Genomic DNA, 13,412 nt, shown 5'->3' on the forward strand with positions numbered 1-13,412 from the left:
ATCTTGGCTCGAAGCTGCCCGGAGGATCCAACAAAAGGTTCCTCTTTTGCACTCACCTCTTATAGGGTTTATCCACCCTTTCGGTGCGTTTTCATTGGCTGTCTGCTTAGACAGATGATCTCATATCCATCACTGTCTTACAGACATTATGTCCTGATGTCTGTGCTGATGTCTCAGGGTTGCTCAACCTCCTGTCCATTGCCTGCACAACCTTTCACCTACTCTCTAAATAAGGCGTTGATCATCTCTGCTCTCCTGTTAGTTCCTTGCCTTTCACCTTTCACCTACTCTCTACCTCCAACATATCAGTGATGTTTAATTGCAGTTACACCTTTTACACCATTTCAAGTTCAATGTCAAAATCACATTTATATCACATTTATTTTCTTTAGCTTCTCTGATTTAGCATTCATTTATAATTTTATAACCATAACTTATATCACATTTATTTTCTTCAGCTTCTCTGATTTATCATTCATTTATGATTTTATAACCATAACTTATTAATTATACTTATTATAATCTTAATGTGAGTTATTACAGATGTTTTTCTGAAAAGAAACCAAGAATAATATATGATTCTAATTATTTGATGCCAAAGTTACAGTTACTTGTTTTTCTTGTAAGTGTTCCCACAAATGTTTGTGTAAATATTATTACAAGTAAACCAATATTAATATAAGTATTTTACTTTGAATCTTATCAAATTACCAAAATGTTTAGATTTCATTCTTTAAAACTTTCATGCTTTAAAATAAGGAATAGTCTCAGCTATTTTTTATAAATCTGCAGGCTGGAAACTTACTTCCTCTTTTTCCAGGAAACCTGCTTTTCCTGTTTAATGACTCTCTCTGACTGACTATGATTTCTTATGATTAGATAGAAAAAAGTAAAATTAAAGCAAAGTTTGCATGAGACAAAAACAACACACACAACCAGATTTATTTTATTGACACTTAAGTCTACTGTTGGGCCTAGATATCACTTGAGTGATTCATTTTAAAGATAACTTTATTTATTATTACTGTTAAACTAACTTTATTGACACTTAAGTCTACTGTTGGGCCTTGATGTCACTTGAGTGATTCATTTTAAAGATAACTTTATTTATTATTACTGTTAAACTAAAATCTCCAGCATGGGGAAGTGGGATGAGCTCGGATTTTCTTGACACCCCCTCCACGAGGTCAGACCTTTCACATGCTGGGAGTCCATCACCCTCCTGCAGTTCGCCGTCCTCATCCCCTGGAAAGAGAAGATGTTCGTCTGGGATGTGAAGATGCAGATTCTTCATCCTCAGTTGTCACAGAGGGCTCAGTGTAGTCATCAAAACTCCACTTCTCTTGACACCCCCTCCTTGGAGTTTTGATTTCCCCCATGAGGTGATGAATGTCGAAGAAAACTTGGATCGCTTTGATTCTTCTACAGGAACCTTCGCTGGATGAACTGTCAGTTCTTCAGGATGTGGGATGATTCTTTAGGGAAGATGGGCTGAGACAGAAGGCCTCAAACAAAAAAAAAAATTCTGGCTGTTCAGCAGAGCAAAGCAAAAAGCATAAGCATCATGACGCTTTATCCGTAATCATGATCCTTTTCCATTTTAATCCATCAGGTTGTGACAGGAGTTCTTCTTTAGCATAGTCCAATTTCTTCACGGCCCTCCCAGTCCAAAGCCTTGAAGTTGTTCTTTGAACGGCAACCTTCCCGTAATAGTGGCCAGTCTACTGTAGGATGGCATGGTGCTTGATTCTCTGGCCATCTTCTCGTAATGTTCTGGTTCGCTGTAGCTAAGAACTGACTTGAGCACTGCTTCCTCATGGACCCCTTTCTTCATCAGTAGTACTGTTGAAGTTCAGTACTTACTTTACAAAATCTTGGGCGTTGAATCTCAGCTTGATCCCCGTAGTTGCAGGCCGATCTTGAGCTTTAATCCAAACTCTCTGCCCTGTTTTCAGTGACACTTTGAGCTGCAACTTCCCTTTTTCTTCTCTGAGCAAAAAGGAGAAGTGTCTTCGCCTCCCTGCTTTCTGTGACGTGAACGGAGTTCCTCTGCAGGGGAAGACCTGCTCTTCTAGCAGTTGTCACTGTGTCCATCAGCACAAGAGGTACTTCTCACCTCTCTTTCCTGTTGTCCCCATTGGCTCTGCTACATCCATGCAGACTGAACCCCATGGGACTGTGCTCTTGATGAACAAACCTTCCATCCGCTGTCCTGGGTGCCCTGGGTAGCTGTGCAGAAAGTTGATGCAGTTCTGTTGAGGTCTCCTCCTTTTCCAAACGATCTGGACGGCCGGCTTCCTCCGGTTTCTTCCCCAGATTTTCCTCCTCGAAGTGATCATCCATCACTCCGTCTCTCTGTCGGTTCGAGTTGTCTATCCCCCAAAGCCTCTCTTTAGCCTTCGAGCAGGGATGGGTCTAGACTATGTTGGCTACTAGCTTCACTGTCTGGATCCGGTCATTTATCCTCAGTAGAAGCTTTCCCTCACCTGTATGCCATACAGTTACTGCAAGGGTTGTGACTGACGGCCTTATCAGTCACCATTAACTCTATTCCCTAAGAGTTAACAAACCAAGTGAGCTATTCAGATCCTCACATCTGTTTTCACTGACTTGGCAGGTAGGGCCCTCCTACTTCGTTAGTCGAGCCCCACGTTGGGCGCCACTTGTTGTTGCGCAACACCCCCCCCCTCCTTTCTGTCTCTACTCTCTCTCTCTCTACTTCCTCTTCTGAGAGGGGAGATGTGCTACCAGCTCTCCTTCTAACGGGTTAATTGAGTTTCCTAAATCTGCTGGGATTTACCCTGTCCAGAACTGAAGTAAACTCTGTTTAAGCTGGTTTCGAGAAACGATTCGCCTGGTTTCTGACGGCCAACATCCAGGTGTCCCACCCTTCTTCCCCCTGTGAATTAGCCAGACTGAGCAGCCTACAGCCAACTAGTTTCACAGAGCACACCTGTTAACGGTCGCTCGTTCTCTATTTTACAACTTGCATTTGTTATTGAACCAGGTAGGTTTTAGTGACTCGGGCGAGTCCCAAGGATGACGTTTTAAATTTGGGCTACCAGCAACCTAAAAACATTTTAAACTTTTTCCTCTCCAGAATCAAACATCAGAGCTATTTTACAACCATCAAAGAACTTTAAGGTGACTCATTAACTGAATGTCCACAACATCTTTTAGATTTTCTTTATGCTAAATATTTTATTAGTAAGGCAGTTTTGCAAGGGTCAGTACAGCTTAATTCAGTAGCAGAAATAATCAAATAAGTAAAATCAATCATCTAGTCTATCTTTCCCTACTGCTGACACTGAGAACTAAAAAAAAAGGGAACCTTTGAGAGAGACGGACGGAGTTTGACGTTTCGAACCCCAGACCTGGCTTGATGATGAAGAAGGTGCTGCAGCAGGAGGAAGATGTTGATCGGCGAAGGCAGGAATCTCTGTAGGTCTGATGAGCTTCTTCTCCGCATGGATGGTGAGGTCACACAGGACTTGGTGCTGGCAGGAAGGAAGGTACCAGTTCTTCTTCTTTGTCTTTGCCTTTGTCTTTATCTTCATCTTTGTCATTGGGGTCTGAACCCAGCCGATGAGAGAAGTGCGATTTGAAGCCACAGGTTGTAGGGCTGACGGGTTGGTCCCCATGGCCGGACAGTCTTCGGCTCCGTGGCCCCGGCTCTTCTTCAGCTGCAGAGTTCTTTGTCCATCTCGATCTTGGCTCGAAGCTGCCCGGAGGATCCAACAAAAGGTTCCTCTTTTGCACTCACCTCTTATAGGGTTTATCCACCCTTTCGGTGCGTTTTCATTGGCTGTCTGCTTAGACAGATGATCTCATATCCATCACTGTCTTACAGACATTATGTCCTGATGTCTGTGCTGATGTCTCAGGGTTGCTCAACCTCCTATGTCCCTTGCCTGCACAACCTTTCACCTACTCTCTAAATAAGGCGTTGATCATCTCTGCTCTCCTGTTAGTTCCTTGCCTTTCACCTTTCACCTACTCTCTACCTCCAACATATCAGTGATGTTTAATTGCAGTTACACCTTTTACACCATTTCAAGTTCAATGTCAAAATCACATTTATATCACATTTATTTTCTTTAGCTTCTCTGATTTAGCATTCATTTATAATTTTATAACCATAACTTATATCACATTTATTTTCTTCAGCTTCTCTGATTTATCATTCATTTATGATTTTATAACCATAACTTATTAATTATACTTATTATAATCTTAATGTGAGTTATTACAGATGTTTTTCTGAAAAGAAACCAAGAATAATCCATGATTCTAATTATTTGATGCCAAAGTTACAGTTACTTGTTTTTCTTGTAAGTGTTCCCACAAATGTTCGTGTAAATATTATTACAAGTAAACCAATATTAATATAAGTATTTTACTTTGAATCTTATCAAATTACCAAAATGTTTAGATTTCATTCTTTAAAACTTTCATGCTTTAAAATAAGGAATAGTCTCAGCTATTTTTTATAAATCTGCAGGCTGGAAACTTACTTCCTCTTTTTCCAGGAAACCTGCTTTTCCTGTTTAATGACTCTCTCTGACTGACTATGATTTCTTATGATTAGATAGAAAAAAGTAAAATTAAAGCAAAGTTTGCATGAGACAAAAACAACACACACAACCAGATTTATTTTATTGACACTTAAGTCTACTGTTGGGCCTAGATATCACTTGAGTGATTCATTTTAAAGATAACTTTATTTATTATTACTGTTAAACTAAAATCTCCAGCATGGGGAAGTGGGATGAGCTCGGATTTTCTTGACACCTGGCATGCATTTCCATTTGCAAAAGCCGAAACTGGTGTTGCAAACACTTGAAGCGCTGTTCTTGCTGTGCAGAAACCTCTCTCTGCTTTTTCTCCCAAACTTCCTGTTGTCCCATGAAGGCCTGAAGAATTCCAGCAATATCATGCAGAGTTGGTTCTCTGGTCTCATCATGCTCAGTGTCTCCAGCTGCTGCTGAAGCTCCTCCTTCCATTTCCTCCCTCTCTGACTGCTGGGAGACCTCTTTGGTCTCAACCTTGTTTCCTTTTCTTGGGCGCACACCATTCTGCATGGCTCAAAAATTTGTTGGAGGGGGTTAGTAAAAAAATTACTCACAAAAAGCAAAAAATAGAAAAAAAAAAGTCCTGCCTCCTCAACTCAAAATCCTCACTTCTGACACCACGTGATGGACCGAGTTAAAAACAGGAGGAGTCACAGGACATATTAGAAAAATAGGGTTTTTTATTTTAACCCAAAGATTATAAATAACAAAAGATAAACTGAGCTCATAAAAGAGGTCAAAGAAACAAAACTGAACTCAGGCAAAAAATGTAAACAAACTGGCTGCACAAACATAACTGACCTAACAAAGAAATGACACACAGGGGTTTATATACTGGCTGATCAGACCAATTAAGACACAATAGGGGTAACTAAACAGAATACAACTACAAATAACACAAAACAAATAACAGTACAGCTAAGTTTGGCTAAACTAAAGACCCAAAACTGAAAATCAAAAATATTAAACTTTAAATACTACTATTTACTTAAATACAAAACTTATCTAAAGAAAGAAACTACAAATCCCCCTGCCAGCAGGAACTAGTGGTTCAGTCCAATCAGCATGTAAGCCTGCTGAGCCCTGGCCCCCATCCTCTGTCTGGTAACTCCAAGGCAGGTAAGTACCGGAGGGAAAAACAAACAGAATTAATCTTAAGCAAACAAAATTAATTTTAAGTTGATATAAATACATATGTTAACTAAATGTGCGCGCTAACAAATAGAACAAATGCATTCAAATCAACTAATAAATGTTTTTATTGAAACTAAAGTGTTGTGTTTGTATGAAAAATAAACTGTGCATAAAAAGAGTTACCGACAGAGTGTGGCCATGGATTTGGCCATCACAACAGGCTTGAAAAACATCATTTTATGTGAAGAGTAACAAAAATATTTTATTTCTATGCAATCCCAAGTGAATATCTTTTAGTGAAATATTGGGACAGATCAGAAAACGCAACACAAAATTCCATCAGGGGTTTCTGATCATCCAAGCTTCCAGTCAGCAGTAATCAGATCTTCTCTTTGATAGCAGGTCTGGCAATAAAGTCTGACCGTCAATCTGAACATCACAGTTGTACATCATACTTTGTAGCTGGTTTAGTGAAAAACAATTTAGAGACAACACAGCTGGGGAAAACACTGTTGAAGATGTTCTTTATTTCTGAAAATCATTTTATTGACTGTAGTAATAGTTTGTACACTGGTATGACTGAAAGGGGGATTGTAACAAAACGGTAAATCAAAGGAACTGATTTGTTGAAAACTACAGATAAACATATCATTACGTAGCATTTTAATACCTAGCAGTTGATGACACCCAGCCCCAGAAAAAAACCCTTAAGTAAATAGGAGTGATTCTGTTTACTCCAAAAATCCCCTCTAGTCCAGCAATATGCCATATTTATTACATGTTGATGAATACCAGCACATTTTAGCTAAATGGATTTTGAACTTTTCTTCAGCCCCTCAGACACACAATCCAAAGTGTCCTATAAATGATCCAGGTTCTGGCCTAGCTTCTTTCCCTTTAATGAGAGATCCGATCCCAAATTAAAGCCCAAATATTTGAGATATTTCACACTTTCTTCAATCTTCACAGTTTGTCTCCTCTTATATTTTAACTTGTAAATACAAATTTTTGGCACTTGTTGTCTGAAGGCATCAAAAATTCCTTGTCTGAATTAATATTCAGCACATTTCAGGATCTTCATTTATATCAGTTTTGCCCAAAGAAGGTCTTGGAGGGCCGGCATCCCACATGTTTTAGTCTCTCCCTGGTTTAACGCACCTGGATTAAATGATGGCTCATTAGAGGCCTAAGAAGAACATTGACCTGCTGAAAAGGTTGTTACTACCACCAAGGAGAGAACTAAAACATGCATGATGCCGGTCCTCCAGGACCCACTTTGGGCACCACTGATTTAGATAGTTATACTGAATAGCACACTAGGACCATCAAAGGTGCATATTTTAAAAGAACAGCCTTAAAGTACAAGGCATGGAGAAATTTCAGTTGTGAACACATCTGCCTGAATCTTTTACCACTTCTGGGGTAATCAATTTGATACAGAAGGGAAAATGACAAAGCACTAATTGCAACAACAAAAAAAATGTAGTTTGACAGATGAAAAATATATTTTTTAAAAATATTTTTTAAAAATGCAATAAAATATACTTACATATGCCATATGTTTTTAATTTACTTTAGGAAAACATCAGCTGGTTTTAAAAGCAGAAGCTGCTACAGCTTTTAAAACTGTGGTTGTTCAGAAATACTTTTACTATATTTTACTTTAAAAAGCCTCTGAGTTTAATACAATTATGCCTTTCATAAAGGTACGCTGATTGTAGATTTCTGGCCAATCAACGATCTTCCAATTTTGGTCGACACCTGCTTTTTGTCTGAAAAGCCATAACAGTCACAAAGTTAACAGTGAGGTTATTATTGTTAACCACAATAACCATGCAGATATGCCCTAGTGGGCGGGTCAGCCAGTCCTCTTTCTCAGCAGAAGCACAGTGGCAGATTTTCAGACTTTTGTGAAAGTAGTAGATAAGATCGGTGGATAACATCAGTTTCTCATGCAAGTATCGCCAAATTGCCCATCACCCAACATTACGAAAATCTGGGCCAATTTAATGTGGCACTTCTTTATAATTCAGAGTAATGAATGGTGTGTTCAGGTTAGTAACTTGGGGTTGTAGTTTAGCAATGGCAGTGGAGGGAGTGAACGAAACCATGCAGTTTGTGTTGGCCACGCGTCCAAATATTGAGCAAATAAAGTCGGAACAAGAGGAATGTTTAATAGATTTTATTGCTGGCAAAGATATCGTGGCCCTACTCCCCTTAGTGTTTTTACAGCGTATGCAAATTTCATTAAGCTACACACACGTCATGGCCAAACGTTAGCGATTGGGTAAAATTTACAACTTCAACAAAGTAGCAATAGTTTCTCGATAGTCAAGAGTCTAGACCCTCTGGATGAAGCAAGGCCCAGAACAAGGGGCTGGTTTTTACCAGGCTACCAATTATCCAAATTGAGACTCGTGAATCATGATCCTGTGGGAAAACAAAATCAACTAGTTAAAGAACATGAGTTGTACATTTTAAAATGGTAAAAATAAAAAACATTGGCTATAAATGAATTTTTCCTAATCAAAAAGTATCTAAGGACAGAAAGATATTTCACAGATTTAATACATGCTTGATAGTCCCCCTCAATCACTGGATGAGATAAAAAATGAACACCTATCAGCATTAGCCATCTGGAGTGACAGCCAGACCTCTGAAACTACTTTGTTTGGGAGAATATGATGTTTTGTTGGGGAACAAAAAAAAATGCTTAATTTTTTATATAATGAATATAGGCCAATAACAATAAATGTTAAACTGCTTTCTTGCAAAGACATTTTGTACCTCAGATGAGCAACATAAAAACAGAACTATGGCAATATCAGTGTTGGAAATCCTTGCAGACATAATCATTAGTGGTTGTTTTTTTATTAGAAGCTTCCCTTTGAAATGTAGAGTAGAGTTAGGGTAAAGTACCACAAAATTGCACTGTTTACAGAAAATGTTAAAGAAATAATAATAAAAAAACTAAGATTTATAATACAATTTTAGAATTTTTTGAGTTGTAAAATAAAGAGTAATATAATATCTATAGCAAGCAGCAAAAACAAGTGTTATCCAGATGGACAGAAGATTGAGAAAATAAGCTATAATAAATGTTTATCATCCTGTAGCAAAAGGCAGGCAAGGATGTAGATTTCTGAAATATTTTACTCACAGGATGAATTGAGAGACCTGGAAACTAGGAAAGGAGATTTGTTGTTTAAGTATCACAGATGAAGATTGAGACTTTCTTCCTTTCTTTTTCTGAGTTGTACTGATCCAGTATGATCACCCATCCTAACCCCACCTTCCTTACTCACCCCAAATGTGCACATACCCACATTCACATCACAAATAAACAAAAAACATTCACCATAATAAACATATATGATCATAGCTTGTGACAGATTAGGATCCAGTACCCTGTGGTAGTTTGTTACTTAAGAAACTTGTGATTTATATATTTATATATAGACTTATATACTTCTTTCCTCTATTTAGGGAAACTATTTAACAAAAGAAATATGATATTAAAGATGTGATTTCCTCCAGGAACAACAAAAAAGCTAATGCAAATGAGATTTTTTTCTGTTGAAATATTGCCCTTAAAAAGTCAAATAAAGTGGTGGGGATCCTATCAAGGGCTCTTAGTGTTCAAGTTTTTCATTTCATTTTGTATAGTTGACTTTTTTTCATAAAGTGGTAAAAACATGCAAATTTCAGACAAAGAGAAATAAAGAAATTAAGGAAATAGGGTGACAACACCAAGAAGACACGGGGAGCTGTCTCTTTAAGAAACTGAAGAGTTGAGCATGAGAAGTTAAGCCTGGTTCTCCTGGACAGAGTGACACCAGTCTTCAGAACCCGAACACCAACCACATGTAAGTTTCTACAGATAAATCATCCAACACTTCAGCATTGTTACACAACAGCAAACACACACCCACACACATACAACATGGATAGAAATCAGATGTTACCAAAATATAAAAAAATATGACAGGATAAAGCAAGCAAACAATATGAATTGCAACATGGACCATAGACACTAGTCGTGCATGGGCTGTCCTTTAAGGGCTCATTTAGGCTTGTGTAGTGGAAAAGGAATGGTTTAGTATTGAAAACCCATTACCTCCTGAAAACATTAAAGGTGCAGGGCTTAAAGTTCAGAATGCTGTTTTAGTTTCACAGGTTGAGACTCAAACATGTCCCAAACTGACTCGAAGTCAGAAACTGTTTTCCTGTGCCAGAATCTGCAGGAAGACTAGAATCCCCTTGGTGTGTGTATGTCATTATCATTATACTCTCAGGTTTTCAAATGAGAGTATAAGTTGTAATGTTTACCTTCCCTTTAGTGGTGCCCAGATGGCATCAGGAGGCCGGGCCTGTAACAGGACAAAAAACAACTTGGTGTGCTTTTCCATGAGGGTAGAGATGGAGTCTTTGCCTCAAATATGTTGAAAAATTCTTGAACTAGGTTTGATTCCTTTAAAGAACTAGCATTATGTGCCTAGATCAGCTCATTCCTCACTGTATTCAGTTTGATCTAAATTATGCAATCCATAATGTGATGTGCAATTCCATAATCCCAGACTGAGCTTCCAAAATGAGCCCATCTCCCAGATCCAGACTGGTCCAACATCCCACCAAGCACTCTCTGAACCCAAAGCTGAAAGAATATTTAAAAAAAGGATCAGCCACTGATGTGAAGCAGAAGAAGGACCTCCAGCATCTCTCTATGTTTACAGCTGGAAGCACATACTGAACTCCCGATGCCCCAGAATACTTATTGGTGTGTTAAATGAGGGGGTCAGGGGTCAGCGTGTGTTGTATCTGCTGGGGCTGCAGAGGGGGGGGCAGCTGCAGGGGTAGAAGAGCCTCCACCATGTTGTGGCAATGTGGCGGGGGTGTTCCCTCGTTGCTGGAGGTCTCGGCCACGTCACCCCCATGGAAGAAATAGTTGCACTGCACGATGAACGTCTCGATGACGGCCTGATTGAGCTTCGTGGTGGACAGCGTGTCCCTGTTCTCAAAGTCAGGACGCATGAGGGTGGGCCAGAAACAGATGGACAGGTTGTCGGCTGTCATCAGGGTGGTCTTGCTATGCTGGCTCACCCTGACCAGGGAACAAATCCACACAACACAACCTTTAGAATAAACATGTACGAGCCATCAGATTTTATACACAAATAATTGCTGCTAGCACCAAATGTTTGTGTGGCTGTGGGACACAGGAAACGGTCCAAGAAGAATTCAAAACTTAGTAAAAATGATCCAATAAGAAGAAAACTACACTAAACCTAACAGCAGAAGTCAAGCAGTATAATGTTCATGTCTATAGTAATTAAATAATAAGATACATATCCGGGATCTAGGAGATTCTAGAGGCGTCCCTGTGTCACCCTGAAGTGAGATAAGTCACTGGTAGCTCATTGTTTATGGAGTCAGAAAGATTTTTTGCCTGTCATACGTCACCAATTTTGATTGAGCCACATGTGTGGCTTACAGAATTTCTTTTCCACACAATATACTTTAATTTATTTTCAGATACATAATTTCTTTTTGCAAATGAATTAACACAAAGCTTTAAACTTCTACAGCCGCTGGAAAAAATCTTAAAGTGTGAATCAAATATAAACCAGAGGTGTGCTTTTATTTTGAAAGGAGGGCGCTGCAACTTGTGCTGTCGCTCACGTCAAACTCGAGAGAAGGCTAGCTTTACTGTCATTTCCAAAGAGGCGGCTAACTTTACTGCAGTGACAGATGGGGGTTCTGATGCTGGCTGTCGGCTTCTATGAAACACTTCTGATAATAAAATAGAATAGAATAGAATTCAACTTTATTGTCATTGCACTGTCACAAGTACAAGCAACGAGATGTAGTTTGCATCTATCCAGAAGTGCTCTACGAGATATAAATATTTATTTACAGATGTACAAGACTATGTATGTATGGACTATAAGGGGTTATAGCAAAGAGATATAGATATTGTGTATAAATATAAATATAAATATGGGAGCTGTATGCACAGATTATACAGAATATACAGAATATACAAGAATGTTAGGGAATGGATTATATCATGTATATACAAGATATACTTGACTGTATATCTTGTATATAATATAATACAAGATAAATAATGGCAGATAATGCTAACACTACTGTAAGAGCATTAACAATGTTATTTAAAATATTCATTGCCTCACTCACTGAGTCGCTTGCAGCTATTTTTTGTCCGTGAAAACCCTCTTTTTCCTTCCTGGGGTCCAATCAGAAACTGAGATTTTAAGTTAACTTCCATTGCATGTGAGTACATGTGAGAGAGTTTGTAAGTTTTGTAAGTTCTCATTGGGATCACTGATTATTATATAATGTTTATCAAACAGATAATGCATGGAAATTATACAGTCTGACTGTATTTAAAACAGAAAAGGCACTGACCTTTATTTACATGCAACTTTTTGATCAGAGAGACAATTGATACCAACTGCTTCTTAGTGGCAATAAAACAGCAGGTTTGTGTTGCTAAGGTAAACATGTCTGTTTATTACCAAAACATTCATCATTAATATTGATGTCCTGCAATAAGGACTTATTTGGTAACATTCACAATATGAAGATAACTAGCTCACACTCAGGCTGAAACGATTAATCGTATTAATTCATTGTTGAAATAATCTACTAATTTAGAAATCAAAATCGATTAATTAACAGACTTGTAAAGTTTTAGAACAACCTGGTTCAAATTCAGTAAAAAATCTATCATGTTTTGCTGTTCAATTGCTGTTCCCCAGATCAGCCCTACACTGTATTGATTGATGCAGCAGAAAGAGCATGAGCTTTTTACATAATATTAAAATGATTTTTAGCTTCACTTTGGTGGAAATGATCAAGGTTTTACTAAATGGATGCTGTTGTTATACATTGGGAAATAAAATGTTTATTTTTCTATTCAAAATACAGGAACTGAATTATTTGTATTTGCTTTTTCTTGGGCTGCACAGTGGCACAGTTAGTTGTTTGAAAGACGACCATTGACACCTTACACAAAAGGGCAAGTCATAAAATCTCAGTCCATTGCAGAGCAACACAGAGACAGACAGAACAAACAACCATGCACACACACTCACACCTAAGGAGAATTTAGAGGCCAATCAACCTAACAGTCATGCTTTTGGACTGTGGGAAGAAGATGGAGTACCTGGAGAGAACCCACACATGCAGAAAGAACCCAAGACCTTTTTGCTGCAAGGCATCAACATTACCTGTCAAGTCAGCAGTCATCCCCATGACTGTGTAGTCTACAGAACTAAACTGAGAGACAGTTTAAAAACCTTTGCAGGTATTTCAAGTTAATTAGCTGATTAGAGTGTGGCACTGATATCTTCAATATAGAACCTTCTCAAAATATCCAAATTTTCTGAGATACTGAATTTGGGGTTTTCATCAGTTGCTAGTTCTAATCATCGACATTAAAATAAATAAACACTCAAAATATATCAGCCTGTGTGTAATAAACACAAGTTTTACTTTTTGAATGGAATTACTGACATAAATCATGATTTTTTAAATTTTATATATATATTTATTTTATATACTGTATATATATATATATATATATCAGTGGCTTTTATATATATATAAAAGCCACTGATATATATATATATATACACACACAAAGAAAGTGTAAAGGATACATAAAATATTTGAGAAAATGGA

General features: G+C 38.1%; 1 protein-coding gene across 1 annotated transcript in view; it reads right to left on the bottom strand.

Moving 5' to 3' along the window:
* Positions 1–7,871: 7,871 nt before the first annotated feature.
* Positions 7,872–13,412, bottom strand: part of arhgap5 (Rho GTPase activating protein 5) — a 101,591-nt gene continuing 96,050 nt past the window's right edge. The window contains exon 7 of the mRNA XM_023353254.1: positions 7,872–10,806. Within this exon, the coding sequence (XP_023209022.1) occupies positions 10,488–10,806 (319 nt within the window). The 3' untranslated portion in view covers positions 7,872–10,487. The remainder of the gene's footprint in view (positions 10,807–13,412) is intronic.

Source organism: Xiphophorus maculatus, chromosome 19 (assembly GCF_002775205.1).
Source record: "Xiphophorus maculatus strain JP 163 A chromosome 19, X_maculatus-5.0-male, whole genome shotgun sequence".
In the NCBI taxonomy this organism is placed as follows: Eukaryota; Metazoa; Chordata; class Actinopteri; order Cyprinodontiformes; family Poeciliidae; genus Xiphophorus; species Xiphophorus maculatus.